This window comes from Paroedura picta, chromosome 14, assembly GCF_049243985.1.
Source record: "Paroedura picta isolate Pp20150507F chromosome 14, Ppicta_v3.0, whole genome shotgun sequence".
NCBI lineage: Eukaryota > Metazoa > Chordata > Lepidosauria > Squamata > Gekkonidae > Paroedura > Paroedura picta.
The window spans coordinates 7,861,214-7,887,251 of record NC_135382.1 but is presented as its reverse complement, the minus strand read 5'-3'; the positions used below and the strand labels follow the sequence as shown (position 1 = coordinate 7,887,251).

The 26,038-nt window shown below is 45.0% G+C and overlaps 1 protein-coding gene across 1 annotated transcript in view; it reads left to right on the top strand.

Annotated features, from left to right (window-relative positions):
- The window catches only part of XRN2 (5'-3' exoribonuclease 2), an 88,456-nt gene that overhangs the window by 18,839 nt on the left and 43,579 nt on the right, over positions 1-26,038 (top strand). Inside the window, exons 2-15 of the mRNA XM_077309461.1 lie at positions 4,155-4,282; positions 4,361-4,472; positions 7,584-7,695; positions 8,825-8,883; positions 10,018-10,107; positions 11,810-11,882; positions 11,976-12,026; positions 12,938-13,095; positions 13,854-13,928; positions 14,085-14,218; positions 17,418-17,475; positions 17,566-17,673; positions 19,441-19,485; positions 24,427-24,549. Coding sequence (XP_077165576.1) covers positions 4,155-4,282; positions 4,361-4,472; positions 7,584-7,695; positions 8,825-8,883; positions 10,018-10,107; positions 11,810-11,882; positions 11,976-12,026; positions 12,938-13,095; positions 13,854-13,928; positions 14,085-14,218; positions 17,418-17,475; positions 17,566-17,673; positions 19,441-19,485; positions 24,427-24,549 — 1,326 coding nt within the window. The remainder of the gene's footprint in view (positions 1-4,154; positions 4,283-4,360; positions 4,473-7,583; positions 7,696-8,824; positions 8,884-10,017; positions 10,108-11,809; positions 11,883-11,975; positions 12,027-12,937; positions 13,096-13,853; positions 13,929-14,084; positions 14,219-17,417; positions 17,476-17,565; positions 17,674-19,440; positions 19,486-24,426; positions 24,550-26,038) is intronic.

Genomic DNA, 26,038 nt, shown 5'->3' with positions numbered 1-26,038 from the left:
TAATTTCTTTGCTGCAGTCCCCATCTGCAGTGATCTTGGAGCCCAGGGAAAAAAAATTGTCACTACCTCCATTTCGTCCTCATCTATTTGCCAGGAATTGAGAGGGCCAGATGCCATGATCTTCGTTCTGAGTGCTGCTGTGCTAAGTCACAGCAGTGTGACTCAGTGGCTAAGAATAAGAAGGCAAATGTGATTTGGGGCTGTATCAAACGGAGTATCGTGTCCAGATCACGGGAAGTGATGGTGCTCTGTTTCGGCCTCACTTGGAGTACTGTGTTCAGTTTTGGGCACCCCAGTTGAAGGGGCATGTTGACAAACTGGAACATGTCCAAAGGAGGGCAACAAATATGGTGAGGGGTTTGGAGACCAAGACATATGAAGAAAGGTTGTGGGAGTTTGGTCTGTTTAGAGGGGACATGATAGCCCTCTTTAAGTATTTGAAAGGTTGTCACTTGGAGGAGTGCAGGATGCTGTTCCCATTGGCTGCAGAGGAGAGGACGCGCAGTAATGGATTTAAACTACAAGTACAACGATATAGGCTAAATGAGCCTCTTGTGGCGCAGAGTGGTAAGGCAGCCGTCTGACAGCTTTGCCCATGAGGCTGGGAGTTCAATCCCAGCAGCCGGCTCAAGGTTGACTCAGCCTTCTATCCTTCCTAGGTCGGTAAAATGAGTACCCAGCTTGCTGGGGGGTAAATGGTAATGACTGGGGAAGGCACTGGCAAACCACCCCGTATTGAGTCTGCCAAGAAAACGCTAGAGGGCGTCACCCCAAGGGTCAGACATGACCCGGTGCTTCGCACATGGGATACCTTTACCTTTACCTTACAACGATATAGGCTAGATGTCAGGAAAAAAATTTCACAGTCAGAGTAGTTCAGCAGTGGAATAGGCTGCCTAAGGAGGTGGTGAGCGCCCCCTCACTGGCAGTCTTCAAGCAAAGGTTGGATACACACTTTTCTTGGATGCTTTAGGATGCTTAGGGCTGATCCTGCATTGAGCAGGGGGTTGGACTAGATGGCCTGTATGGCCCCTTCCAACTCTGTGATTCTATGATTCTATGAAGAAGACAGGAAAAGGCAGGAAGGATGGATCTGCTAGCATCTGAGAGCCATTTTGGTGTAGTGCTTAGGAGCGTGGACTTCTAATCTGGCATGCCAGGTTCAATTCTGCGCTCCCCCAAATACAGCCAGCTGGGTGACCTTGGGCTCGCCACAACGCTGATGAAGCTGTTCTGACCGAGCAGGTATCTCAGGGCTCTCTCAGCCTCACCCGCCTCACAGGGTGTCTGTTGTGGGGAGAGGAATGGGAAGGTGACTGGAAGCCGCTTTGAGCCTCCTTTGGGGAGAGAAAAGCGGCATATACGTACCAACTCTTCTTCTTCTTCAAAGTTTTGTTCATGATTCTTTGGATCCAGTCCTATATTTTTATTTTAAAGTATATTGTTATGAAAGCTTTCCGTATCCTTCAGTTGATGGAGAGCTCTTTATGAGAACTCTGAAATGGTCAAAAGAATGAACAGGGAACTCTGAAATTGGCTTGGATACCATGTCATCTGTAAACATATGCCAGCAATTATTCTACCTTGATAATTCTTGGAGTTAATATCTATACATATATATTTTTTAAATGTTTTTTTGCTGTTTATTTCCCTTTTTAATGCAGAGGTCAGCAGCCTTTTCTTTAATGAGAACTACTTCTCACAAATAAAAATATGTTGTCCCCACCCCCCACCCCCAGCCTGGCACATTAGTAAGTTTTGTTCTGTTGTAAAAACAGAACGTGGACTGGAAAGGAAGAGCACCAGGAATGAAGCAATCTGCTAAACAGCACAGAGGAAAATATTATGAAATAAAAAGCTTTTTAGGTGCCTCAAGCAAATCTTTTCATGAGCTTATTATGGGCCCTTGGCGGGATACCCAAGGGATACCCTTGGCAAAAGCCAACGAGCCACCTCTTGGATACCCTGCCTGAACAGTATGCCTAAGGGGCAGCAGTTTTGCATGCTATTTGAAGGTGATGCTTTTTTATTCCTTGGTGAAGGGAGATTCAAATGAACAGTTTGTTTAAGCTGGCCATATGAGGTATTAAAGAGACTGGCAGAGCATGACTAACTGTAGCAAAGGCTGTGAGTGTCCAGTGTGGGCAGGACATGCAGAACACTCACAACCCTATCACACTTCCACTGTAACCTGCTCCCCCCCCTGAGCCTTCACAGAATCAGCCTCTCTGTCAGATGGCTCTCCAGCCTCTGTTTAAAAATTGCAAAAGATGGAGAACCCACCACCTCCCGAGGAAGCCTGTTCCACTGAGAAACGGCTCTGTCAGGAACTTCTTCCGGATGTTTAGACGGAATTGCTTTTGAATTAATTCCATCCCATTGTTTCTGGTCCATCCCTCCGGGGCAAGAGAGAACAACTTTGCCCCATCGTCTATATCAGTGGTCCCCAACCTTTTTATCACCGGGGACCGGTCAAAACTTGACAATTTTACTGAGGCCCAGAGGGAGGGTAGTCTTTTGCTGATGGAAGTTGCCACCGCCTGAGCCCCTGCTCCACTTGCTTTCCCACTGGTGCCCCTGACTTCCCGCCGCCCGCTGGGGGGCACTGCCAGCAGGAGCTGCACAGTGCCACGCCGAGGGGGAGCCCCAGCCATGGCGGTTACTGGAGAGCACCAAGGTGAGCTGGCGGTTGAGTGTCAGGGCAGCAGCCGGAGAGGAGGACGAGGAGGAGTGCGACCCAGTACTGACTGATGTACGGACCAGTACCGGTCCCCGGACCGGGGGTTAGGGACCACTGGTCTATATGGCACCCTTTTAAATACTTGAAGATGGTTATCAGATCCCCTCTCAGTCACCCAACCTTTCTTCATATATCTTGGTCTCCAAACCCCTCACCAACTTTGTCACCCCCCTGCTGGACATGCTCCAGTTTGTCTACATCCTTGTGATGCCCAAAACTGAACACAGTACTCCAAGTGAAGCTGAACCAGAGCAGAGTAAAGCGGTACCATCACCTCCCATGATCTGGACATGCTACTCCGTTTGATACAGCCCAAAATCCCATTTGCCTTTTTAGCCACCAAGTCACACAGCTGATGCATGTTCAATGTATGGTCTACTGAGACTCCTAGATTCTTTTTGCACATACTGCTGCCAAGACAAGCCTCCCCCATTCTACATTGGTGTAGTAAGGGAAATTCTTCTCACAGGGGAAAGAGGTAGACATTTTCACAGACACCTGCCTGAGAAGGCTGGAGGGCAACCTGTGTGGGTCATTCCACTCAAGGGGTTTGGTCCAGTCAGGAGTCTACTCGTGCCATAAACCTTTTGGGGATCAAAGCCATCTGTTTGGCTCTTCTTCTTTTCCCCCCTCATATAGTACATAGGCCCATCCCTAGACTAGCTGAGCTAAAGGGAACAATATCAGGGAAAGAATCATGCCTTGTGGTACTCCACACTGGAATTGGCAGTGGTGTGATTGTTCCTGCTTTATGTCCTTGATTCTCAAGAAGGGAGATCAGCCACTGTAAAGCTGACCCCCATATCCCTTTGTCGACAAAGCAGCGAGCTAACAACTCATGATCTACTATGTCAAATGCTGCCATGAGATCTAATACACAAGCAGTGCTAGCCTGCCCCAGTCCAGCTGTCTTGGGAAGTCATCTGTAAGAGCGACCTCCACCCCATGGCCAGGTTGGTGTGTGAGACAGGGTGGTAATTGGCTGGTTCCTGCATATCCAGTGATGGTTTCTTCAGCAGTGACCGCACCACTGCTTCCTTTAAACTCCTCGGGAAGGTCCCTGGATTTATTATTTCCTGAAGGAGTTTCCCAATCCTCTCATCAATCTTTTTATGAGCTATGAGGGACCGGGATCTAGGGGGCAAGTGGTTGGTAACATCAGTGACCCATCCAGTCCATACATTGTATTGCCAATTGAGCTTTTGGGTGCCCTTCCTATAGGGTGGTAAGAGACCAAATTAGTCTGTGGCAGCAAAAATAAACCTATTTTTCTTATTTATTTTCCCACCCAGCTAGGGTTTCTCCTAGTACATGTTTGCATTTGTTTTACATTTTCATCTGATTTGCTTTAATTCTGTTGTTTGTATGATGTTGATGTATGACCATTCTGTGTCTCCTCCTGTATTGCTTGCAGCCAAAAGAATGCAATGGGATCAAAATTCCAGTCGATACCAGCAAACCAAACCCAAATGAAGTGGAATTTGATAACTTGTACTTGGATATGAATGGCATCATCCATCCCTGTACACATCCTGAAGATAAGTGAGTGTCTTGTACATTTTGATTGATTAATGTACCTTAGGTATTGTTTGTAATATTGAAAGATACGGTATATTGCAGGCCAGCACCCAAAAATGAAGACGAAATGATGGTGGCCATATTCGAGTACATTGATAGGCTTTTCAACATTGTGAGACCAAGGCGGCTTCTCTACATGGCTATAGATGGAGTGGTAAGTTTGAGAAATTGTTGTTCTTTTATGGGGCTGTAGTTTTTAAGATAAGAGCCTCTTGTGGCGCAGAGTGGTAAGGCAGCCGTCTGAAAGCTTTGCCCATGAGGCTGGGAGTTCAAACCCAGCAGCCGGCTCAAGGTTGACTCAGCCTTCTATCCTTCCGAGGTCGGTAAAATGAGTACCCGGTAATGACTGGGAAAGGCACTGGCAAACCACCCCGTGTTGAGTCTGCCATGAAAACGCTGGAGGGCGTCACCCCAAGGGTCAGACATGGCGGTGCTTGCACAGGGGATACCTTTACCTTTAGTTTTTAAGATAGGTGTTGCATTTGTTGAGGAATATCAGCACCAGTTGAGTTCATTTTGGCTTCTAATACACTAGTCAGTGTGTGGAAGATAAGATTTTTGAGTTAATGTGTCTGTGGAACTGTATAATTTATTCTTTCTGAATATGGAAATGGAAGATGCTATCTAGACAAAATGAGCATGCCTTTCTGTAGCAAACTGGGGGTACTACAACTAGCTTTTCTTGATGGCAGCCATTTAGTGGTGATGTCCACTGCCTGTTTTCAAAATCCAGTTGCCCACAGGCTCAACAAAGTTGGGAATCCCTATGTTAACTGAAATTTTGAAGGCAGGCAGGGTAAGTTACCACAAAAGGACTGTCATCTATGAGGTGCGACTGAACACAAAATGGCTGCCATGGGTGGCAGTCACAGAATGTTAGGAGGCTGCTAGTTAAGTATCCTCTTTGGATGGAGTGTTTGTTTCCAAATGGGTGGGACCTGCAGATGTTAAAGGAGATTCTTCTTATGGTCTTCTGAATTGCCTCCTGTTCCCGTGAGATGGAGAAAATCCATGATTGGCACCTTAGTTTGGGGTTTAGCTGCTTTGAGACAGAAGAAAATGAGCCCCAAGAAATACATCGGTGGGCATCGTGGTGCATATTGGGACCACATTGGAGATTAAGCCACTAAGTTTTTTGGTTTATTTAGGCATCTCCCCTCCTGTTTTCAGTGTTGGTGGTGATTATAGTCTCTGTTGTCTCGCAAAGATACAATATTCTAAGAATATTTAAGATTAAAATAGGCTTATTTATTTAGTTTTATTTATTAAACTATTTATGCTTCCTCCTTTCTCTTGGCCCAGGTTGGCTTTTATAGGAAACTGGAATAAATATTCTTTAGAGCAGGTCCTTCTTACTAAATAGATGGCTGGTCTTAGTGCTCAGGAAACCTTTGTTCATTCTTTTGAAATCCTACAAGCCAAGGGTCCCCAACCTTTTTGAACCTGTGAGCACCTTTGGAATTCTGACACATCATGGTGGGAGCAACAACAAAATGGCTGCTGCAGGAGGTGGAGCCAGCCATAAAATGATGGCCATAGCTTGCTTTCAGTCACACAGGAAAGATTCTTGTGCTGTATTGGCAGCTGGTGCCAAAATCTGCACAACCAATAAAATCTCCAGTAGCCATTCAGAAGTCTTGCTGAGCAATAGCCCTACTTAGCCCAAATCACTTCCTAGAAAAGGTCAGTCAGTGCCACGGACACCACATTGGGTGCCTCTGTTGAATGTTACAGATTTGCAGTTGATATACTCAGTGCCCATTATGTATTCATACTTTACATGCTTATACGTTAATGGATATTAATTTATCAAAGTGCAGTGCTGAGCATTGTTTTACAATAAGGAATGCATTAGCTCAAATTGCCACATATCATCCTCCCAAATCACACGGGAGGGGCCAAGTATGACAGTTCAAGCCAGTATCTTACCATAGACCCCCAACAGATGAAAATTACCTTTGCTCAGTAGGTATTTCTAGTTACTCTCACAATTAATTAAACTACCTTTTTAGTTGGTCAACCACAGCTGGTGAAGTTGTTCTGTCACAGCTATATTGATTGGTTGGTTGGTTGTTTGGTTGATTGATTGATTGATTGATTGATTTGATTTGCTGACTAGCCTCAAAAAAATTCAGTCAAAAGAATTGGAGACCAGTCAGAGAATGATAAAATGTACTTTCTTCAAAAGACTCAGCCAGCCACATGTCCTGGACCCAGCAAGGAAGTGTTTCCTTGTTTATTATATATAAAACTCTCCAGGAACCTACCAGAGATAACTTACAAAACGAAAGCATCAAAACAAAACATTAAAATGTATACAGGGATGTCAACTTTGAGGGAGGCATAATGGGGTTGAAGCCCCTCTTGGATTTCCCAGTGGGGTCAGTGCTCTCCTTTGGGTTCCCACATAGCATCACAAAACTCCTCAGGCTGTCAAGATCAGTCTGTCCTTTTTGTGTTTGTTGCACCTTAGCAAGTTCATAGGAGGCAGGGAGCTGGTTTTCTTTGTTCTTGTAAAGGTAGGAGGGGGAGGGAAACATTGGTGGATAACACTGCTTGTGAAAAAGCAGTAAGGAGAGAAAGAGCCAAGAAGAAGGAGGAGGGGGAGGTTCAGGAGGAGGTTGTAGCCAGCAACACAAATTCTGAAGTGGATCAAGAAAATTAGGGTTTGCCTTCACAGGCAAACCCTAATTTTCTTGAGATTATTCATAATCTCACTTGTAGATTATGGCTCCAACCAATATGTAAATTTTTGACTTTTTGAAGACCAAAAAGATGTCTAAAAAGATTTCTAATGCACATGAGATACACTCTCAGCACAGAATTATATGATAGCGAAGAGTGGTGAGCCATAATCTACAAGTAGTGAGCGTAGGCATGTGCCATAGGAGGTGGTCTCCAAAAAGTCAAAAATTTACATATTGGTTGGAGCCATAATCTACAGATCCCACTCAGCTACACTTCATAATGAGTTTAGATTTTGTATATAGAGTGTATTGTTATAATTCTGACCACTGAGGAAGACCCAGTAGGGTCGAAACGCATTTGGTCTTATGTGCAGTTAGTTCTGTATAGTTTTTATGTAGCTTTTATTCTGTTTTTAAATTGTGCACCATAATAAATAATCACCGTTTCTATATTATTTTATTGTACAGCTCAACTTCTGAGTTCCCACTTGTAAAGGTTGGATTGTGTTCCTTTTTTGGTTTTGGAGGAACAAATTGTCAACCATGGTGCTGAGCCTAATGCTGTTTTTGTTTTTTAGGCTCCCCGAGCAAAAATGAACCAGCAAAGATCCCGAAGATTTAGAGCCTCAAAGGAAGGAGTAGAAACTGCAGAAGAGAAACAGAAGATAAGGGAAGAAATCTTGGGGAAAGGTATCCAGACATATATCAGTAACTTGGTGTCTCAGAGGGACTTGTGTCTTATAAAACAGTGGTCCCCAACCTGCGGGCATCGGGCCGCGGCTCCCTCTCCCCGCCCCCCCGCAGTAAAAGCTTGCGGAACGGGAAGCTTCTTACTGCGGGAGGGCGGGGAGAGGGAACCAGGGCCGCGCATGGCGCATGAAGTAGTGCAGATGGCAAGTGACTTGTGAGATGAATGATTTTGCAATGCCCACTTCTCCGATCTCTTAGGGATGTTTGTATCTGTAGTGTGATCCCATTGGGAATACAGGAACCCTGTACAAATGAGTTACTAACTGCCAGACTTCGTTTCCTGAAAATCTGAGTTTCTAACCCTTTAATGATTGTGAAGGTCTGTTTGACAGCGCCTGAGCAGTCCAAAGTGGAAACCAGAAGAGCTTCAGAGTTCTATACATGCTGTAATTCTTCCTGTGACAGAAACAGAATAACGTGCAAAATAAGAGGTCATGGCCTAACTTTTAACAGGACAGAAACAATTCATATACTGGACCAATAATGGGAAGAGCAGAAGTTTGGGTTTTGAAATAAATGAAATTGAATTTGTAACTCCATGAACACACATCCTGCCTGTAATTAACTTTGTCAAAAGCCAGTGTGAGTACAGTGATTAGAGTGGTGAGACCCAGGTTCAAATTCCTTCTCTGCATTGAAGCTTTCTGGTGGCCCTGACACTCCCTTACAGCCTAGCTTACTTCACAAGGTTGCTGAGATAAAGTGAAGGCAGGAGAACTGTACATGTTCCTTGGGGGAAACACAGTATACAAATGTGATAGTCATACTAATAATAATAACTTTATTTTTATACCCGCCCTTCCCAGCTGGCTCAGGGTGGGCAATGACAAGAAATATACAAGTAATTCAGTTACATGGACAACAGTTTTTAAATGTTTTAAATTAACATGTATTAGCTAAATTATAATAGTAAGCTGCCGCCTTAAAAACCTTCAAGGGGATGTATTTCTGTTAGGGGATTGTTGTTCTGGATGGAGCATTGCTGTTTTTTTGTTGTTGTTTTTTTTAGCAGGGAGACCAGCGTTTTCTTGGTGTTTCGTTTTAAACTCTTTGGTTGTTTTTTTTAAAGGTGGTTTTCTTCCCCCAGAAGAAATCAAAGAAAGATTTGATAGCAACTGCATTACTCCGGTATGTACCCTTTGCCTTGCGGCCACTTAGCATGACATGTGCCCCAGTGGTCCTCCAGCGGACGATGCCGGAGCTCAGGGGGACACTGTTTCTTCCCTTTTCCTGGCTCTGCCATCACTGTGGAGTGACACATGTGAGAAGAGTAACCCACCACGAGCCGGCTCTGGAAGTGGCAGGAAATAAATTGAAATATAATAATAACTAGAAACTAAGCCTGCTGTACTCTAAATACAGCGGGCGCTAGCAGGGCTTGTGAGTTGGGCAGGGCACCTCCCGGGCCCCGTCCCCGCACCCGAGGCCAGGCATGGGCCGGCCTGTGAGCCGTCGCCGCTGCCTCCTCCCCCCCCCCCCCCCCGCCGCGGCCTACCTGAGTGGGTGTGTGTGAGGCGTCTGGGTCCTGTTTCAGCTGGCAGCGGTGGAAGCCATGCAGGCGGGGGTGCAATGGTGCAGGCAGCCATGCAAGCGCGGGGCGGGGCACCTGCGTGGTTTGGGCCCCCGGTTGGGGCGGCAGCGAGAATGCAGCCCTGGAGAGGTGGCTGCAGCGCGGTCAGCGCTGCAGCGTGAGTGGCTCGGCAGTGGAATGCTGGGCCACTTAGCCCTTAGCCTTTTATTTAATACCGCAGAGCGGTTTACAGATAATATTATAGCAGGGATAAGAGAGGTGTATCTCAAGTTCCAGGGCTGCTGCTAGAGGTGAGGTGAGAGCAGGAAGATAGAACCGCAGCAGCAAAGGCGTCTGAGAGTGCCTGTGCAGAGGAGCCTGCTCTTGCTTTCCTCTCACCCTCTGTCAGCATTAGGGCTGCTGTTGTTCATTCTCTTTTTGCTTTGCCAGGCTTTGAGTGAAGACCCCAAAGGACATCAACAGTTTATGGTGGGCGTGTGTTGGGTGTGGGTGGCAGCTTCTTCTGGAGATTCCATAGCAGGAGGGGCTCTAAAACTCATTTTTTCCTGAGATCTGTAGTTTATCTCTAGGTGGATTTATACAGGCACAGGGGTCATGGCAGCTGGCTCTGCTTCCGAGGCTGCTGTTTTGAAAAGAGCTCCAGCCAGTGGACACGGAGGATCAACATGTGCACTGTCCTTGCCTACCTCCAATCTAAATCACATGCTGAATTCCCCGTATTCTTGTTTTAGGGAACAGAATTTATGGACAATCTGGCAAAATGTCTTCGCTATTATGTCGCTGATCGCTTAAACAATGACCCAGGGTGGAAAAACCTGACTGTAAGTTGCATACTTCTTACTACCCAGGTTCTGCAATGCTAAATAGTTGTTTGTGTGCTTCCTCTGTATGGATCTGAGCATAGAAAGCTTTTGAAAAACCAAAAATACTTTAGGTTATAATTTCAAAAGAGATGTTCCTGTTTTAGAAAGGTAGTTGAGAAAGATCCAAAGTAATTTAGAAAGATCCAAGGTAATCTATAGATACTTTGACTTGATGGAATTGAGACTTCTTCCATGGAATTCCGTATCACAGCCTACCATCAGGAGGAGGGGCTGAAGTATACCTTCAAAAAGTGTCACCATGTGAGGTGCATCCACTGTTCTGCTCCCTTAGAATGGGCAGTCCCTGTGGGCTCTGTTGAACTGCCCCCCCCCGATACACTTGCACCAAGGAAGGGAGGGTGTGGTCCTGCCACGATAGATAGGTAGGGGGAACCCTGGAAACATCATCATTGCCTAGGGGAGGAGTCCTCAGTGTGCTACCCAAGGGCACCTTGGCACCTGCCAAACCTTTCTGGTGCCTGCTAAGGGTTTTTGGGAAATGGGCAGGGCTGTTGGAGGTTTGATGGGCTGTGCAAGTTTTTAATAATGAAGAAGAAGAAGAGTTGGTCCTTATATGCCGCTTTTCTCTACCCAAAGGAGTCTCAAAGAGGCTTACAGTCACCTTCCCTTTCCTCTCCCCACAACAGACACCCTGTGAGGGAGGGGTGGTTGAGAGAGCCCTGATATTACTGAAGAAGAAGAAGAGTTGGTCCTTATATGCCGCTTTTCTCTACCCAAAGGAGTCTCAAAGAGGCTAACAGTCACCTTCCCTTTCCTCTCCCCACAACAGACACCCTGTGAGGGAGGGGAGACTGAGAGAGCCCTGATACTACTGAAGAGTTGGTTCTTATATGCCTCTTTTCTCTACCTAAACGAGTCTTAAAACGGCCTCCAATCACCTTCCCTTTCCTCTTCCAAGTAGGGGAAAGCAAAACCATCAATTTTGCTTTCTCTTGCTGAAGAAGAAGAAGAAGAAGAAGAAGAAGAAGAAGAAGAAGAAGAAGAAGAAGAAGAAGAAGAAGAAGAAGAGTTGGTCCTTATATGCCGCTTTTCTCTACCCAAAGGAGTCTCAAAGAGGCTAACAGTCACCTTCCCTTTCCTCTCCCCACAACAGACACCCTATGAGGGAGGGGAGGCTGAGAGAGCCCTGATATTCCTTCTCGGTCAGAACAGCTTTATCAGTACTATGGCGAGCCCAAGGTCACCCAGCTGGCTGCACGTGGGGGAGTTGGGAATCAAAGCCAGCTCACCAGATTAGAAGTCCGCACTCCTAACCACGATACCAAGCTTTAGCTGCAGCTTCCATCACTACACAAGAAATGAAGGAAATGAAATTATTTTGTGGCTGGCTCGGCCTCCTGTTGCCGCCATATTGAGGCCACATTCACCTGGCCTAGAGAGAGAAGTGGGCCTTGTTCCTAACAAAGGGAAAGGCAGGAAGCTGGGCAGTTCTGCAGTTATTGCATATTGCTCTGGGAATTAATTGAGAATAATCATCTTTCACACTTAGTGAATATGGGTGGTTTGCCTCTGGTTTGAATCCATACCAATTGTCCACACTTTGGGCAGCAAAGAAGTTCTCTAGTGAGTGTTGCAACCTATTGTGTCCTATGGTTTTGTGTTTTGTTTTCTTTGCTTATGTCTCTCCCTTCTCTCTCAGGTTATTTTATCTGACGCAAGCGCTCCAGGTGAAGGCGAACACAAAATCATGGATTACATACGGAGGCAACGAGGTAAATCCATTTGGATCTCTACACTGGGGGGGGATTCTTCTGGTGGAGGCGGGAGAGTGGCAATTAATCTGTTTTCCCCTCCTTTTCGTTTAGCTCAACCAAACCATGACCCAAACACTCACCATTGTTTGTGTGGAGCTGATGGTAAGTCCCCATGGAGGTTGGACTGGTTAAGTGTGACCATATGGCCCCGTATGGCACTCTTCGTGCTCAATTCTTTTGTTGAAAGATGGTGGGCCTGGACATTTTTGAGTCAGGCATTGAATTTTGAGCTTGTTGAAGATGACTGAAGAATACACAGTGCTTTTACCCTCGTGTTGTCAACTTTGTTATTTGCTCAGCCAGCATCTGTTATCTGACTTGTCCTGAGTTCACTCGCAGAGCGCACAATAACTGAAGCCACCGGCACCTGGCTCTCATGGCCACTTCCGGACGCCAATCCCATGCCATTCCCTCCTGCTTCCCCTTCTGCCACTAAGCCCCACCTCTCTTCCTTTGGGGAGGGCATCGTCGCGGGCATCGTCGCCTGTGGGACCCGGCGATGCGCCCATCTTGACTTGTCTGGATGTTTCCCTGGGATGTGCTGCCATCCATCCCGCAGCACTGCCCCATTCTTCCGGAACACCAGGTAAAGTCAGGCTGTGGCTGGGGTCAGCAGGATTTCAGCTTCTCAGACACACTTGAGAAATCACAATGATTTGTAGTAGATTAAACAGTTTAAAATTAAAGCATTTATTCTTAGTCCATTCCCGTTCTTTGGCATCTAATTGAAAGTTCTGTTCCAAAATCACAACTTTTCTATTCTCCCTCTTGATCTGGTAAGTCAATTAGGGGGTTCCAATAAAAAAAAATTCAATTCTCCTGAACTGGTCATTTGCTTTTCCTAGGAATAGCTCATGAGCCTAAGGTCCCCTCCTTATTTCTATCTAGCTTTAATGTGTATGCGTGCTTTTGTCTGTGAACTGTGGTTTGGAGGATCAATAGAACTGAACTGTTGCGGTCATGGTGTACTCAGGCACTTCAGTGTTGGACTTTGGCTTTGTTTTCTTCTGCAGCTGACCTCATTATGCTTGGATTAGCTACTCATGAACCCAATTTTACTATAATCAGAGAAGAATTCAAGCCTAATAAACCGAAACCATGTGGTCTTTGCAACCAATTTGGACATGAAGTTAAGGACTGCCAGGGCTTGCCAAAAGAAAAGCAAGGAGAGGTATATGCTGAATGGTTGAATTGATTCTTTCATGAGAGCTAGTGTATAATTCACAAAGAGTGAAATGATAGGGGGGCCTAAAGATATCCTTAGTGGGCTATAGGGTTTACTGAGTGGCCTCCCGAGTGTACACCTTTACCTGTATTTTTGAGTGGCTTCAAGGATTAAACTACCCAGACATACCTGTCTATTTGGAGGGGAAGGAAGATGGAGGAAGTAAACAGTGACCTGCTTCCTACCTCTTTGCTTAGGCAGGTTTAAAGCCTTCTTCTTCTACAAGGAGTCTGCTTCTATTAGTAGGGCTACTTTGGAGGAAGGCTTAATGGAGTGGTAAGAGGCAGCCTGCCCTGCCCTGCATGCCCGAGGCTAGCCTGATCTAATCACATCTTGGAAAGGAGGCAGGGTTGGCCTTAGTTAATACTGGGATGGGAGACCACCAAGGAAGTCCAGGACTGCTAGCCAGAGGCAGACAATGGCCAACCACCTCTGCTAGTGAAACCCTTGCGAGGGCTGATGGCCCTTTCCGCCATCTGGAGGCAAGCCCTTTCCCTTCTACCCCCTCCCCTGGGGGACAGCATGCTATGGGGCATCAGTGCGTCATCATCAGTGGGATGCATGTACAAACATTGTGGGCCAGAAATGGAGAAAGCTTATAGCTTGATTAAAATTCCTTTCGTTTGTGTGCAAGATGGAGACAAGGTGCTTCCAAAATAGAGTTTGCACACAACTCCAATCTCTCCCTTCCTTTCTCTTTGCAGCACGATCAGTTTGCAGATAGTCCTCCTGGCCAGGAGCAAGAATTTATTTTTATCCGCCTATGTGTTTTGAAAGAAGTAAGTGAAATGTTTTTGAGCCAGGGCTGCGGTCCTTCATCCTCAGAGTAGAGTCACCTTACATCCAGATCAGTATGGCTAAGATCAGTTGCACGTTGCAAGTCCATGGATGTTAATGGAAATGTATTCTCTCTCCTTTCTCTCAAATAATTCTAGTATTTGGAAAAAGAGCTGACGATGGCCAGTTTGCCTTTTGCTTTTGATATTGAAAGAAGTATCGATGATTGGGTGTTCATGTGTTTCTTTGTGGGAAATGACTTTCTTCCACACTTGCCCTCATTAGAGATCAGGTATTTATTTTATTTTTTATTTTATTTAAAACATTTATATGTCACCTTAACAACGATATAGAATCCCCAAGGTGGCATACTCATACCCAAGGTATGCTAAACCCCTTTACAGGTACAGGATGGGTCCTAAACAGCTTCTTTTGATGTGCCTGAATCTGTACAGTGGGTTTTTTACCTGTGTAACAGCAGGCTTCTGTGCCTTGTCATACTCCAGTTTCAAAGTTTCAGAAGTGATTTACTGCAATTAAAAAAAAAACCCAGAAGCTTCCCTTTAGGCATACATTTATTCTGGAGTCTAGCCATGCAACTTTATTCCAGGCCCAGTAAAATTGCAAAAAGTTAGTTATTGAGATGACTTTGTCAATGCATGCGGTTCTGTGTCTAATAGTGGCCTTGTGTGTGAGGACTTTTATGTGTGGTGTTCTAGTATTGAGGAGTCTCTGTGCTGTGGTCCAGGGCTCATCCACCCTGACTGAGGAGGGAATTTCCATGTGATGTCAGATCTTGCCCAGCCCCTGCCCCAGTTGGTGGTGCACACAAAGGTGGACAGGTGGCTACTGAATTGAGGCCAAGGGTTCTTCTGGTGACCACATGATCCAAGAGCTGGGAAAGGATGTGTTGACTTATGCTGATGAATTTAATTGTATATGATGTGCTTTGGTGGTGCACACGGCGCATCTCATGGAAATCATTTTTTTTAAATCTTGATTTGTCTTGTACCGTTTGAACTTCTGAATGTCCTTGGTAGCGTAGGGCTTGGGCAACTGGGCAACAGTGGTTTGCCTAAATAACTGTGTGGACGACTAGTTTGCAAACAGAAGAAGGCTGCTGTGATGTCAATTTCCAAAAAGACTTGGGTTCAGGTTTAGCCATAAGGAAGAAAGGAGTTAAGACACTAGTGGTTAAGAGCCCCCTCCCAGCACGCCTAGAAAGGTTGTCATACTTGCATCATGCATTGATCCCTGAGTCTAAACTGGGGGTTGGGGGAAAAGGTTGTCATACTTTGCACAAGAAGAAAGACAAGAAGAGTAAGGATAGGATTTTGTCCCTTAAGAAACAGAGTTCTATTTCTTGGTGCCTGAGTCATCCCACAAACTAGTTCATACAGCTTTGGAACATTTTGGTGCTCTAAAGTACTGGTGCTTCCCATGAGGAGAGAGTTTTAGTTCTCTGTGCATGTTACAATGGGGGGGGGGGGTTTCTCACTCATTTTTCTTTTGCTTGGAATGTCTCCCAAAACGTTCTTCTCAGTTTCTTGCTTTAGGAATGTTAGCCTTTGTCCAGCAGGAGTAGGGTTGCTGGGGGGGGGGGGGGTGGTCAGCTAGGTGGATGTTGTCAGCATCTATTTGTGGTCTCTTTTTAAAAAATGTGTGAATGGTGCAATGGCTTGGCCACAATTGCAGCACTGGTGAAAAAGGACCTCCAGTTCACATTACTCATTTGAATTTTGGGGATCCATTGGACATCCAGATGTTTCAGTCCACTGAAGCCTTTCTCAAGCCCAGGATTATCAGCCTGTTGGAATCGGCAGAACGTAATGCTCTTTGGGGACATATTTGGAGAGGCGGTCCCTTAGGTACACTGGGCCCAGGCAGCAAATGGCCTTAAGGGTCAAAACCAGCACCATGAACCTAATCCGATATTCCACTGAAGCCAGTGCAGCTGCCTAAGCACAGGGCATATATGAGCCCTCCATGGTGTTCTAGTGGGGACTCTGGCAGCTGCATTTTGGACCAGATGTAGGGACAAGGATAGGGACAAGTAGGGACACGGGAAGGCCTACGTAGAGCGAGTTACAGAAGTCTAATCTGGAGGTGACCATTGCATGGATGATTGTAGCTAAGTGATCTGGGACCAGGCTTAGCCTGGCATAGATAGAAAGATGCCTGTTGAGTTACTTTGGTGACTTGAGCCTCCATAGAAAGGAAGGTATCAAGTATCATCCCCAGATTCCTGATGGTCTGTGCAGCAGTAAATTGTAGTAAATCCAATTAAAGCAGTAAATCCAGGCTGGGCAAGCTCACTTCCTCCGCTGGTCCCTATGGAATTTGGCACTGTCACTAATGTAGTTTCTTGGGTCCCAGCCTGTCCTCCCCTTCAAGAGAATATCTGGATCTAGGTGGAGCCAGTTAAATGCCTGCCTCTGAGACGGAAGCAACGACCCAATTTATGAGCTGGTTCCATTCCATGCTGTATTGGCTACAGCTTTGGATATGCTTGCCATTATTCTGATGACAGTGAAAGATTTTTTGTATCACCTACATTTAATGACCCTGAGAACAGCTAGAAAAATTATTTAGGGTGCAACAGCAAAATTATGCCTTCCACTTCACAGACTTAGCTCCAAACTGGGTGGCAGTCTGGGCTTTCCAAGGCAAAAACAAGCAAATCCTCATTTCTGCCTCCTCTCAGTGACATTGTCTATATCAGTGGTTCTCAACCTAGGGGTCGCCTGGGGTTGCCTGGCCCCTTTGTTGGAGTCCCCTGGTTGGTTGCCGCTGCCACAAGCGGCAGCAGCCGCAATCAGCAGCAACGGGCAGCAGCAGCAGCAAAGCAATTATAGTGGCCACCTCCACGCTGCCTGACCGTTGTGTGCATGAAAACTAATGATGACTAGCCTCTTTCCCTTGTTCTATCTCTCTGTCGAAGTTGAAGGATGTCCCCTTTCATCATGTCCTACTACTTCAGCATCAGAGTCTCCTCCTCTTTTGGTCCCAATTATTTTCCATTCAGACGACTTCCCACTGAGTCACGACACCGCCGTAACTTCCCTTCTTCCTAGCTGCTGGTACTTCCTGTCATTTTGGTTGAGCTGTGGGGGAAGGGGTCTGAAAAGCTGAGCAGAAAACAGTTCTGGTTTCCTGGAGCATGCCCAGGGATGCAGAATTTCTGGGAATGAGAGTTTGTTACTTTGTCTAGAACTTCAGAATGTTCCAAAACTGCTGCTTCCCTGAAAACACAGAATCAACATGGTGGACTGTACCAGTATTCTTTGGATGATTAACCATCCAAAGAACATTGGTTACACAGAAGCATAATTTTTTCTATATTGGAAGTAGGAAGCTCTGCTTCCTTAGGCAGAAGAATGGCGAGTGGCACACACAATGGTCTGCTAGTTAAAGGCTGGTTCAGCCCACATAAGGGCTTTTTTTAAGGTTGAATGTTGTTTTTCTGTGATGTATAAAATATTGCTTTACAGGGAAGGAGCAATCGATCGTCTTGTGAATATATATAAAAACGTTGTGCACAAAACTGGGGTAAGCTTTTTTTCTTTTTCCCTTTAAATTTTAATAAGAATTTGTGGACTATAGGGAAGAAAGTTAATTAGATTATTTTACAATTTACAGGGATACCTTACAGAAAATGGCTTTGTCAACCTACAAAGAGTACAGATGATCATGTTAGCTGTTGGCGAGGTTGAAGACAGCATTTTTAAGAAGCGAAAAGATGATGAGGTGAAACTTGGCTGGTTGTGTGTCCGTGTGTTGATTCCTTTTTTTAAGCAGCTAAACCCAGTGTGGTTTGAACATCTCCATAGACCAATTTGCATGAAATAAAATACATTTCCAACGAATCTTACAAATTGCTTCACTATTTTTTGTTTTCTGATGAGTCGACAGCAACTGGACCTTAAGCAGAAAATGACTATGCCATGACAAAGATTTCAATTTTAATTCCTGAAGCAGATCACCCATGAGCTACTCAGTACAGAAAATTCAGTTTAGCAGCTCCCCCCTTTCTTTGTGTGTAGGGCACAAAACAACTTGGGACAGTGCAATGGATATTGTAAAGTTACAAGTATGACCCGTATGAGGGGAATTCTACGTACATCTTGAATTCCCCCAGAACCATTAGCTGGAGGGGGAGACGCCTTGTGATTTCCCCTTATGCCAGATGTCAAACCTTCAGAATATGAACCAAAACTGCAGAAGACATATTTTTCTTTGGCTTCCTCTGAGAAACTGGGCCCCAAAGGGAAAATGGGCCTCACGCCCATACATATGTCTAATATGTTCGAAAAGTTTCTGGGGTTTTGCACATGCATTCCCCCCCCCCCCCGCCCCACCTTTGCAGACAAAGCTATCTGCGAAGGTGGGGGGAGGGATTTAAAGGGAGCATGTGGCTACTTAACAGCTGATAACAACAGCCCATGCCTCCCCAAGCTTGGGAGGAATTTAAACGGAGCAAATGGCACAGTGTCACTATCAGCTGTTATGCAGCTGCCTGCTCCCTTAAATCCCTCCCTACTGCACACCTTATGTAAAGCTGCCTGAGAAAGTGGGGGCAGCATTAAAGGGAGCAGACATCGCCTGCTCCCTTTAAATCCTCCCCACAGTTTTATCAGCTGGTAGGCACACCACTCTCTCCCTTCCCTCACCTTTTCAGGCACTGCCTGCGTGTGTGTGTGTGTGTGTGTGGGGGGGGGTGAGATGCAATTAAATGGCTCAATTGCTGGATCACATTTTTTACCACCTCTGATTTGGACCATTCAAATTCAGGGGGAGGGCAGTTAATCTTGGATAGGTCAAAAAATACCCGAATCAATACTGATTTGGGTACTTTTGGCTTATCTGAGTCCAATTGGCCATCCCTAGTGTGGGAATGGCCTTACTTGTAAGGAAGAGTTAGTATATATTTGCTTTACCGGTGAAACCAAGGACCAGTTCCTGGATAAACGTATAAATCACACATCCACACATCCACAGTACATGCACTGAATGTAACATGAGATATACTCAATATGAAGAACAATCAAGTATACACAGCTTGGACATATGTTCACTATAATTTGTAAATAGGGCTGCTTCTTGCACACTACATTGTAATGTCTTTGTGCTTGTTTGTTTGATGCTTTAGTTGTGTTGTTGAAAGCTGTGCTGAGAGCCATATATTGGGTAAGCCTGTGGATAGGAAATGGATGTTGTTGAGTATTGTTGGTTGAGTGGTTGTGTGTGTGTGCTTAATAGAATTCTAGTGGAATTTATATGGCATTCTTTGAAGAAGGAAAGATGATACAAATGTGTGTATGTGTAATATGACACCAGTACTATTCTCAATAAATTGTTCATTATTAGCTTTCCTGTTATTTATTTATACACTATAACAGTAACAGTTACATGTCCATCCACTTTTAATACTATTCCAGTATAGTATAAAAATTTCTATATTTTTAAAAGATTCTTTGTCATTTTTTATTCATTTTCTAATATTCTTAACTTTAGGAAAATTTCAAGAGAAGACAGAAAGAGAAAAGAAAAAGAATGAAGGTAAATATAACATTTAGATGCCTCCCCCCTTTTAAAGGAGAAAAAGACCTTGAACAAAACAAACATGGCAATTTTTCTATTTAAAAAAATTCCCTGATCTAGATAGCCCAGTTGGCCAGATCTTGTCATATCTCAGAAGCTATGTTGGCCAGAGTTAGTATTTGCAGGGCAGACCCCCAGGGCATTCCAGCAGTGTCCCATTCCAGTCCTTGCTTGTCTTTCAATAAATTAGGAAGTCACATTTTCCTATTATTGGGAAAGCAGGGGTAGATGAGGGGGGTTCTCTGACGTAGCCAGAAGTGCAATGGCAGAATACATAAGAAGGACACCTGTTGTGGGGCCTCCCCACCATTAGCTTGGAGGCTGATAGAATGGGGGGACGGGCGGACTCTGAAACGTTTTTCTTCTAAAATGATGTGATATGCTTTTAAGGCAGTGTTTTATAATTTTATTTTAGCTTGCCATAACTCATTGAAACTGTTTTCAACTAATTGTGAAGTAACCGTAGAAGATGGTTTGCAGTACTGAAAACACGTGCCTCATACTCAGTCATAGCAGACAATCATGTTTAGCATTGTCCACTCAGACAGGCAGTGGCTTCCCAGGGTTTCAGGCCCACCTCCTACTTTCCTGGTCCTTTTAACTGGAAATGCCAGAGATTGAATCTGGGATCTTCTGTGTATCGAGCACATATCCTGCCTCTGAGCCACAGCCCTTCTCCTGAATTACCATTCTTCTGTCCTTTGGAAATAAATGGAACTGACACTCTATCAATTTTTAGCATCCCATCATTCGCTGAATGTGAAAGAAACAAGATTTGTTTGGATATATATGCATCAGCATGTGTGAGAACCCTGTTTCAATTTGTGCCAGCCTTTGTTTCATGGAGATGAAAAATGCAGGTGTTAAGATCAGAAACTATTGATCTTTCAAAAGTAGGTTTCTGGTTAGAGTTTATTATCTCCAGTGTCTGTTCAGGGAGCTGTAGTTTATTGTGTCAGTGCCAAAGGATAGCTTACTTGGACTGTAGTTGCTATGGCGCTTGTGTGACGGAAGGCCCTCTGAAGTGCTTTGTTCCAAAGTTTAGCTCAATGTTAATACTTATTGATAGTCCCTGATACTGATATGCTGAAAGCACGTTAGGTTTCTATTTCCAGAGAGTGTGAAGCGAGCTTTGTTCCAAAGTTTAGCTCAATGTTAATACTTATTGATAGTCCCTGATACTGATATGCTGAAAGCACGTTAGGTTTCTATTTCCAGAGAGTGTGAAGCGAGCTGGAAGAGGGAATCACTGCATATTCTCCAGCGCTAAACAGGAGGTGACAAGTTGGTTTTTGAATACACCTGACTGTGCAGAAAGGACCAGATGATAAACATTTCCTTTTGTTTTGCTTCTGGCTTCCATTTCCAAGCCTTTATTTAGTTTTATTTTTCCTCAGCTGGCAAAAAGCAAGCAATGTTTATGTCAAAGCACGGTCCTCCGATCTTCCCGTCCCTGGAACCCACCTTTTAAACACACTGCTTGAGATGGCAGCATAAGGGCCACTGATTTTACAAGCAGGAGCTAATGTGACATCACAGTCATCACAGAATCATAGAGTTGGAAGGGGCCAAACAGGCCATCTAGTCCAACCCCCTGCTCAACGCAGGATTAGCCCGAAGCATCCTAAAGCATCCAAGAAAAGTGTGTATCCAACCTTTGCTTGAAGACTGCCATTCCTGTCATATGACAGGAAGAGCCCTGCTTGGCCAGAAACGAATCCTGGCTGCCCCCAATGAGTTTGCATCACCAGCATTCATGCAAAGGGAGGCAGGTGGCGAGGCACCCTGGCTCTCTCTCTGGATGTGCACTAGCAGTAGAGACTCTTAGAAACTGGTGTGAAAAATTGGTGGCATTAGGACCGCCCAGCTTGCTTGAGGGTGTGAAGACTCGATTGAAAGCACATCATCTAATGCTGAGTATGTCTGTATGTATCATTTGATTATAGCTGTGTATAAAGCAAGAGAACTCAGAAACCTTCACTGGCATAATAAAGCAAGAGTTAAAAATGTAATAACAATAGCTATAGCAAACTGTACAATGTTATCTGCCGAATAATGCCTTCCGAGGCAAGGAGAGGGACCTTTTTCCTGGCATGCAGCCTCTCCTAAAGATACTTAGAGGAATCAAGCTGGGAAGCCATGTTAGTAGGCATGTGGCAGTCAAAAAGGACAAGGGACAAGCTTTCGTGAGTCACCGTTCACTTTTTCAGGTAGCTGCTCCCCTGCCAGACATTTTGTTCGTTGGTGGTGCCGTCCAGTTACCAGCCAGTGCTCTAGTGTCAGTCAGTGAAAAGCTGAGAAGCCAGGCCTCTTAATGGAGTGCCTGGATTAAGGGTTTGATTTTTCTGTAAGCTGTAGTTTCTTTGAAAAGCTGCCACTGAATGTTTAAAGGGCCTCATTGCCATACCTTTATGCCAGCGGCTGAGCCTCCAAGCTGCCCCCACCAGTCAGTTCTTTCTCCTCCCTGATGGTCAGCATTTTTATATAACTAATTTACATAACAGTTAGCATTATTATGTAACTAGGGGCCAAGCTCGTTGCATTCAGGAATACAAGGGGCGCTAGATTGAGGGGTGGGGATGGAAGAACTCTGAGGACGGCCTCTTCCTCCCCCAGGACCTGGAAAGGCTGCAGGCAGCTGTTAGGGAACTCACCGGCAGGGGCAGCTCTCACGCGGCACGGATCTGCAGCCTCCAAGCCTCAAAGGGAAGTGGAAGGAGGAGGGAGTGGTCAGGGGTGACGGATGGAAGGTGATTGGCTGGCTGCTGGACAGTCAGGCAAGCCGGTTGGAGGAGGAGGCACTCAGGGGCAGGACAGTCTCTCTTAGTGGGTGTTAAACACTGAGTGGCACTTAAGGCATGAGATACACTCCTCCAAGGCCTTACCAGAAATATTAAGTGGAACAGATAGGAAGAGCTTCACAATTCATGTGAGTGCCAGAGTGAGGGAGGGTGTCTGAAGAATGAACATGATGATTGAAAGATGAGCTCAGAGAGCAGATCGGCAGTCTCATTTTTCCATCTTGATAATAGTGCAATAAATTACATATGAAATTGACAAGGGTTTCCATTATGCTAATAAATTGAATGGTCCATCAGGAAATTCCTGGCTCATCTCTCCACTACGCCTTCAGCAAACTTCTTTCTCTTAGTTTCAAGCCTGCATAATTCTGACCTATCTATTTAAAGCACTTTATTTATTTGCTTACTTACTTACTTACTTACTTACTTACTTACTTACTTACTTACTTACTTACTTACTTACTTACTTACTTACTTACTTACTTACTTATATATCGCTCTCCCCCGAGGGCTCAGGGCGGTTTACATAATAACATAAGAACAATACATGGAACAGTCTATGAAACATTTGAATAACTGTGCAATAATAACTGATAATTGTAAACATACAACAGTATAGTATAACCAATAAACAATACAACAATGCAACAATACAAACGGGTCCAGAGTATATAGGTGGTGTTCTGAGGGGGCGGGGGGGGAGCAGGGGCGCTTCAGTCGCTGTTGGTTATGTCTGGTCTCAACCAAATGCCTGGCGGAAGAGCTCCTCCTTACAGGCCCTGCGGAACTCTTTAAGTTCTGTCAGCTTAATTTGATTATCTAAAAACTACATAAATGCCAAGTAATTTATCCTTATACAGAACGGAACTATTTTAACCGCATGTCCTGTCCATATTTCTATCTTGCCTTTCTTCTTTAAAGAATCCTCAAGATGGATTAAAACTTTTACAATTTCAAAACCTAAGCATTATTATTATGACATAGCAATCAAATTGTAACATTGGACATTTTAAATACTTCATAAAGAATATCCAAAGTAAAAACAGCAATTATTTAAACAATGTGACAAATACTTTTACAGCAGCAAGAAAACCACAAAGGTATTTGCTGTTACAAGTTTAAAAGATTTAATTTAGTGGGCAGCTAAATGCCATCAGAGATGGTTCCTTTTGAATATTTCTGGGGAAAGAGTTCTAATAGGGTTTTAATTGGAGATGTTATTGTATTGGACTGTTATGTAACCCACCACGAGCTGGCATGCCAAGAGCAGGGGTAATAATTATATTACAATAATTAAATAAATAAAAATGCCACCAACCAGAAACATCCCACATCATGGCCAGAGTGTCGGCTGGTAAGTTGGGGTGCCAGGTCCCGGCCACTGCCCTGCATCCTCCACCCATCCACACTCTCCTGAGGGCAGGGGCAGGCTCGGGGGGCAGGCAGCAGTGTCGCAACAAACAGGGCTGGGCTGTGAGGCTTGCCAGCTGCCGACACCTTTTCTTTGAGGCTGACCACAGACTTCTGAGGGTGCAGATAGTCTTGGAGAACAGGCAGCCTCACGACTCTTGCTCTTTTGAAGAAGAAGGAGTCTCCCAAGTGCCTTATACTCACCTTCCCTTCCTCTCCCCACAACAGAAGCCCTGTGAGGTAGATGACCTAACACAGCTATCCATATTGATATGGGAGGAAATACCCTGGTTTGTATTTGGGGCTTCATAGGCCAGTAACAGCACTTTAGAATCATAGAATAATAGAGTTGGAAGGGACCTCATGGGTCATCTAGTCCAATCCCCTGCACTATGCAGGACACTCACAACCCAATTGCTCATCTACAGTAACCTGCCAACCCTTTGCCTTTAAACTGGACCCAGATACAAACAGGTAATCAGTTAATATCTCCCACAAAATGATTGCTCCAGAATGTGCCAGTTAACTGCCTGCTGCTGTATGCATACTTCAGTGACAATCTCATGCCCCCAAACATTGCGTAAATTAGTCTAGTACATTTTGGAATTCTGCATCTCTGCTCTATATACACTGCTTGCCTGGGCAAATTATAATTGGTGCTTTTGCAACTGTGTGTTTCCTCCTTTAGAGAGAACAGCATTCTGTGCCTACTGGGCATCTCGCGCCACAACCTTTGGGAAGGGGGAATAGGCCAACCAGTAATCCAAGACAAACAGCCTTTGAAATGAGAACACAGGAGAGACAGAACACAGTAAGTGATAGTTACAAACTTTGTTACAAAATTGGTGAAATTAATAAACATCCAAACTTATGAAGATAGTGTGGTTTACTAATGGCTCAGGTTTTTTTCCCTCAGCAAGACCATTCTTTAGCCCTGGGCATTTAAGCTGCAGTGAGTTCAGGAGTGGGCCTTAGCTTGCCATGATCTCTGCCAAGAATTCCAGGTTTTGAGAATAATAAGGTAAAAGGTAAAGGTATCCCCTGTGCAAGCACTGGGTCATGTCTGACCCTTGGGGTGACGCCCTGCAGCGTTTTCATGGCAGACTCAATACGGGGTGGTTTGCCAGTGTCTTCCCCAGTCATTACCGTTTACCCCCCAGCAAGCTGGGTACTCATTTTACTGACCTCAGAAGGATGGAAGGCTGAGTCAACCTTGAGCAGGCTGCTGGGATCGAACTCCCAACCCCATGGGCAGACAGCTTCAGACAGCATGTCGCTGCCTTACCACTCTGCGCCACAAGAGGCTCACTTCAGAATAATAGGGATGACTGAATACAGATGATCACATGCTTAGCCTGATATAAAGTCTCCCAATTACACTCGTGAGGTTGTTTGTGTGCAGTGAAAAGGTGCCATTGGTGAGGAGCAAGTTCTCAGGCCTGCCCAGGGCCTCACAATCAAGTAATGACCACACAGTCTTGTAAGTTGTTTGCAGGCACGCAGGCAAGTTCCACCCTTGTCATAGTGAAGGGATTATTTTGAGATGGAAATATGGTGGCCAGCTAAGTACCAGGTCGCCCACCATGGCAAACAACCTCCTGCCCTGGACCCTGGCCCTGCAGCTGTCCAATTCAGCAGTGGGAGTAAAACGGGTGAGGGGATGGTGCCATACGACAACACTTCCAGGTCATCGCCACATTTGCCGTGGGACACTAGGAATGTCTCTGATCTTTGCATTTTGTTTCCTAGTCACACAATGATAATTTTGCTTCTGGGTTCCTGGCTGGAAGCAGCGTGACGGGTTTGGCAGTCTTTGTCTCCCTGTATGGAGCTAGGCTGGCAACCCTGGGGTTTACTCAAATGGTACCACTCTAACTGAAGTTCCTTGTTGATCAGCAGCTTCCAAAAAGTGGACATTAACATAGTCTCTTGGTCACTGTGGAATTTACAAAGGTCTCTGGCCTCGTGAGAATGAATTTGAAAAGAGTGGTTGGTCATTCTGAGCTGTGTCATTACATGTTGAAGGACTTACTTGGACACCCACAGGAGCAGCTGGAGATGGGGAACTCTTATTTCTCACTAAAACAAACATTGCTTAGAACAGATTTGTGCCTTCAGTATTGTTGTACTATACAAAGAAATGAAGGGTTTTAAAAAAAATATTCAGTGCTATGAAAACACTCAGTTACTGAGAGCCAGTTTGGTGTAGAACTGTTTCTACTGAGCAATCCTTTTTTAAAATAAAAGGATGAGAAACAGAGACTTGTGGCAATTCAAGGGGAAATCTGCAAGTGGTAATT